This window comes from Silurus meridionalis, chromosome 3 (genome assembly GCF_014805685.1).
Source record: "Silurus meridionalis isolate SWU-2019-XX chromosome 3, ASM1480568v1, whole genome shotgun sequence".
In the NCBI taxonomy this organism is placed as follows: Eukaryota; Metazoa; Chordata; class Actinopteri; order Siluriformes; family Siluridae; genus Silurus; species Silurus meridionalis.
In genome coordinates, this window is record NC_060886.1 from 17025265 (window position 1) to 17030465 (window position 5201).

General features: G+C 38.1%; 1 protein-coding gene across 1 annotated transcript; it reads left to right on the top strand.

The window, feature by feature from the left end:
- Positions 1–499: 499 nt before the first annotated feature.
- On the top strand, positions 500–4675 carry serp2 (stress-associated endoplasmic reticulum protein family member 2). Its single transcript, XM_046841516.1, has 3 exons — positions 500–1025; positions 3187–3259; positions 4282–4675. The coding sequence occupies exons 1-3, from the start codon at positions 942–944 to the stop codon at positions 4320–4322; spliced, it is 198 nt and encodes a 65-aa protein (XP_046697472.1). The 5' UTR covers positions 500–941; the 3' UTR covers positions 4323–4675.
- The last annotated feature ends 526 nt before the right edge of the window (positions 4676–5201 follow it).

The window sequence follows — 5201 nt, forward strand, 5'->3', positions numbered from 1 at the left end:
ACTGAGCTGGTAGACTATCTTTGCCAGCTGCTAAGTGTTGCTATAAAGAAAACATGTTTTAAAAACCATGTATTGATCTATTTCTTTCAAAAGTTAATAACTTTCCAGCTGGCAAATATCACCTACCAGCTTGTGTTTTAACTGATGAGTCTTAAACTTTCCAGGAGGGATTGCCTGGGTATTGGCTGATGCTCATTAATAAACTGAGACATTGACTATAACTCATACATATTCATGTGATGAAGTATGTCAGAGAATCCAATGTTAAAATACATTGACCAGGATCTGGTCCCATCAGAACACTGTTTTTACAAAAATGCTTTTTGATTTCGTTTCTCTCTACAAAATGTGGGAAAACTTTTTTAAGCATATGATAGACTATTTTTGAATGGGGCAAAGATTACCCAGGCATAAGACCCATCTCCTCCAAACCTCCCACCGTACAGAGTAATCCTAGTGCAAAGGTATAGTGCGTTCTGAACTCCAGGCTAGCAAACAGCTCAGTGGTGCATGAGGAGATGGCAAGAACATGAATGAAATATGCATGTCTACCTAAAGGAAAAAAAAAATTACTGCCCCATTTATTATTTTCACCACTATAGTAACTAACAGCCAAGTAGATAAAAGCTGAATGCATACATCCCAAGCTGCATGCAGTGGGCTATATCATAATACCACGCCAGTATATGTTATGGAGGAAGCTCTAGCTAATAACCAAAAGCTCCATGCAAGGAAAGAAGGAGCGCAGCAGCAGCAGCGTCCTGCTCTTTCCTTCAGCCGTTTTTTTGATGGAGGCGCCCTTCAGTCCGTTCTGCCCAGGCTTTAAGGGAGCAGGTGCAGGAAAAAGGGGTTAAGCACCATTACGGACAATTAGCTTCGCAATCTGATTTTATAGTAGCGGCGAAACGTTTATTTCCTCCCCCTCCCCGTGTGGCAAGAAGATGGTCGCCAAACAGAGGATCCGAATGGCCAACGAGAAGCACAGCAAGAACATCACGCAGAGGGGCAACGTGGCGAAGACCCTGGTAAGACAGACACTTTTCTTTATTTTTAATCCTGTGGGAAATGACAATTTACAGCCAAATATATATCTGGATAGATAACAGAATTTTAAAGGAGGGTGTTTTCTCTATTTGCGTTATCTCTGCTCAGTCGTTTCCCATGTCAGCGGAGAAACAATAACCCTCCTTATCTGTAGCATCATTTTCTTTTCTGGGGCGACTGTTTACTTCTGTTTGCTTGCTGTTGTAATAGATAACGCAATCACTCCGATTACAGGCTACACATTTGCTCGTCGGGATCCTACATTGTGTTATTTACCACTTATAAACCTATGCAAGTAATGAATTATTCCTGGGTTCGTCAGTTGTGTATCCAGATGTGATATTTAATCATGCACTAATTTATCCCCACCCCGATTTTTTGTTGTTGTTGTTTTTTTGTTTGTTACAACCGATATTTAAGCATAAAAACAGTCCTAGTGCAAACCTTTCCATTCAGTATATATTCAAACAGATGTGTTCATGATGTGACATACCAGCTCGCTCCCACCCCAAAAAAATGCCCAGTGGTCACACCCTCTGATACATGTGGCTGTAAATACAGCCATATTATGTGTACTTTAGGCCTACACACCTGGCACTAGATGATGATTCAGGGCTAAGAATCAGAAGATAAGAAGTTATAATACAATATGATGTATCTTAAGACCTTGTTTATATATGCGTATCGTTTTATTGCATGGCTGTTTCTGGCCTTAACTTAACTGCTATACCTCATGAGTTCCATGTCCCATCTTATTTAATGTCATGTCCAATTGCAGTTTTATTTTGAGATATGCACTAATTGATATACAGTTTATGACTCCTATGTTGTTGTTAAAGCAAATGAGATATTTATACAATCCATCAAATCCTAATTTTAGTTTAAACTGCCCTTCTAACAGACAACAAGACAATCAGATGTTCTTAAAATTAAACCAGGCTGAAACTATCATTAATGTACATGCATTCGTATGTTTAAGAAATTTCCCCACTGTGGGACGAATAAAGGTATATCTTATGTTACGTTTGTACCTTTAGACAGCTAATCTTCTCTGTTGAACTGGTCTTGTGTTGGTAATTAGAGATTTCTTTTTATGCTCTAAACCATTTGGCGAGGGAACACAGCACCAAACGGTGCTATTGTGGTGCAGCAAGTCTTTTTTTCATCTCCCAGCTCCAGGGTCCTGGGATCGATTCTAAGCTTGATTTACTCTCTGTTAGTTTCCTATGTTCTCCCATGTTCACGTGGGTTTCATCCCAATTCCCAAAATACATGGCAGTAGATGGACTGGCTACAACGTGTGCAAGGTGTATGTGTGTGTGGTACCCTGGGATGGACTGGTGCCCCATCCGTGGTGCATTTCTGCCTTGCAGCATGGGTAGACTCTACATCCAATGCAACCTTGACCAGGATAAAGTGGTTAGTGAAGATATATGAAGCACCCACTACTAAAGATGTATTAAGCACTTACTAGGTTCTTTCATTATATACACAATGTTTTCATTGATTAATTCGAAACATTACAGGTACAGGTTTAAAAAATAGTAGAATAAAAATATTTTACAAATAACATCTAATATACCATGAACCTATATAGTTCAAATGCCTTAGTACAATTGACAGTTTAGAGGTGAAGATGGCTGAGCCTTGGCTCTGTATTTTGTCATTTGAAAGGCGAGTGTAATTTGGCTATATAATTAAAGAGAAAACATGATAAATGCAGCAATAAGATACATTTGAATAAAACTAAGAAACAAAAGTGTGCAGTCTTATCCAGATGCTTGTGTGTCTGAAGGGTCTCATTTTACCTGATCAACTCTTTAATCATTTGATTATGTGAATGTAATCAGGTATACTTTGGCTTTGATGGAATTTGATTTGATGGAATTTGATGGAAAGCCTGCAGCCACACAGGTCCTTTGGGAATAAGATTTTGCCCTCTTTCTACAAAGATGTTACCATCTCATAACCAGGTGGCTTATTTTGAGCCAGTGGGATTATTTTGCAAGTAACTAAAATTTAAACATTTCCCATTTACTGATTGTGTGTGTCAATGAACCACAAAAAGTGTATAATTCAACATGGCTGTCTAGTTACTTTCTGAACTTAATGCAATTTTTTTGTTTTCTGCTTATCTTGCAGCGACCACAAGAGGAGAAATATCCAGTGGGACCATGGCTTTTGGCTCTCTTTGTATTTGTTGTCTGTGGATCAGGTAACATATCACATCTTACATTTACCCACATACAAATGGGTGACATATTAAAGTAAAAAAAACAACAAACAACATAACCTAACTTAGTGAGGTTTTGGGCAAACACAAGCTGCCAGACCAGCTTTAGTGTGCCTTGGCACAGATCTCTAGAACTGTACAAGGGGGATTAACAACAATCTTTTCAAAAATATATCCCCAGAGTTGGTGGATTGATGATTAGTGCTGCCAAACATGTCGCAGCAAATTGTCCCATAGGTTTTAAGTTGGCTTGAGATGTGGGGACTGTGAAGGCCATAGCATATGCTTTACATTGTTTTTTTATTCCCTTCACATGGTCATGAACACTTGTGCTTCTGTATTGGGGCATCTTCATCCTGATAGATAGAACTACCACTAGGATATAAATTTAGAAAATCCATATAACCAGGATATCACAAGTTTGAATCCAAATGCTACTTTTCTGTGTCATGTAATTTCTCTTTCCTGTCTGTCACTGTGACACTAACTTATTGTGGGCTTCTGTGAACATATGTATGTAAAGGAATACACCTAGTGCTTTCCTCTGTGTGTTATGCTGCTCTGTAACACACCATGAGCCATAGAAATAGTTGGTTGGATTTGTTTTTGCAAGAAGAATGTGTTAGTCTTTATCTTTCCAGTATGGCAGCTGGTAAGAACTGGCAACAGACTGAAATTAAGGACAAAAATTGTGGATATCCACCAAAAAAAGAAAGAAAAATGCATTATTGCAGATTAACATTGATCGGTCAGAATAACTTTATATTAATTTGCAATAAACTTGCACTCTCAGAGGGATCTAAGTGGACCCAAGCCTTTTCAGTGGAATTCCACAAATATCAGATACTCCCCCCTTCCCCTAATCTTTCACTTATATGTACATGATTAAATGTTTATTGCCATATGAATGAGAGAAAAACTAATTCTGTTTAATTCTAATACTTTAGCAGATGTAAAATTGTATTATCTTTGCTTTAACTGTTTTTTTTTTTTTTTCTTTTCAGCCATCTTTCAAATTATTCAGAGCATCCGAATGGGAATATGAGTCCTGCACCTTCTCTACACATTCAGAGGATCTGGGCCCATTAGGCACAGTAGAAGGGAAACTGGAGGCTGCAGTTTTGATCGTCAGCTGTACGCTAAGGAACAGAGCCCTGTGCACAGTACATGACATTGCCATTCAGCTGTTTACAATGTACCTGGATGACAGGAACAAGTGTTTTTTCTACTGAACCATTGTGGCTGGCTTTGCCTCCTTATGTCTTATCATGGATCATTTTTGTGCAATAGAATGTGTGCTTTTGTAACCATTATTGTTGTGCCATATTTTGTTTGTAAATGTTCTGTTTGGTGTCCCGCAAGACCGTTTTCAAAATAAAATTCTGCACATTTGGGAAATGTCTAGTTTTGCTTTTGTAAATACACAAGTCTGATCTCATGCATACAGCAAGAAAAGAGAATATTTGATTATAAAGTTAATAATGCAGCTAAACAACAATCTTTATCCATTACTGTTTTTCAAATAGCATTGGAATAATTATCATTGTTATGCACATGTTGTTCAGCAATGGGTGTGTAAATAGCAAAGCCACTCCCTTCTTGCAGCATTTAAACAACAAATTAATTCAATAGGATAAATATTGATCTGAAATTGTGCTTGTAGTTTGAAAAATGTAGCTTACAGTTTTATACACATAAGATGACAATAACAATGTTATCTTGTTTAGGACACCTGTCCTAAACAAATGTGCAGATGGGATAAAGATACTAGAAACTAGGAAGACAGAAGTAAATTAGAGATACTGACTCAGTAGTTCACCTTACCTACCCTAAGCCCCCCCCCCCTCCTCTCTCTCTCTCTCTCACACACACACACACACACACACACACACACACACACACACTTAAAATAACAATTTCTCGA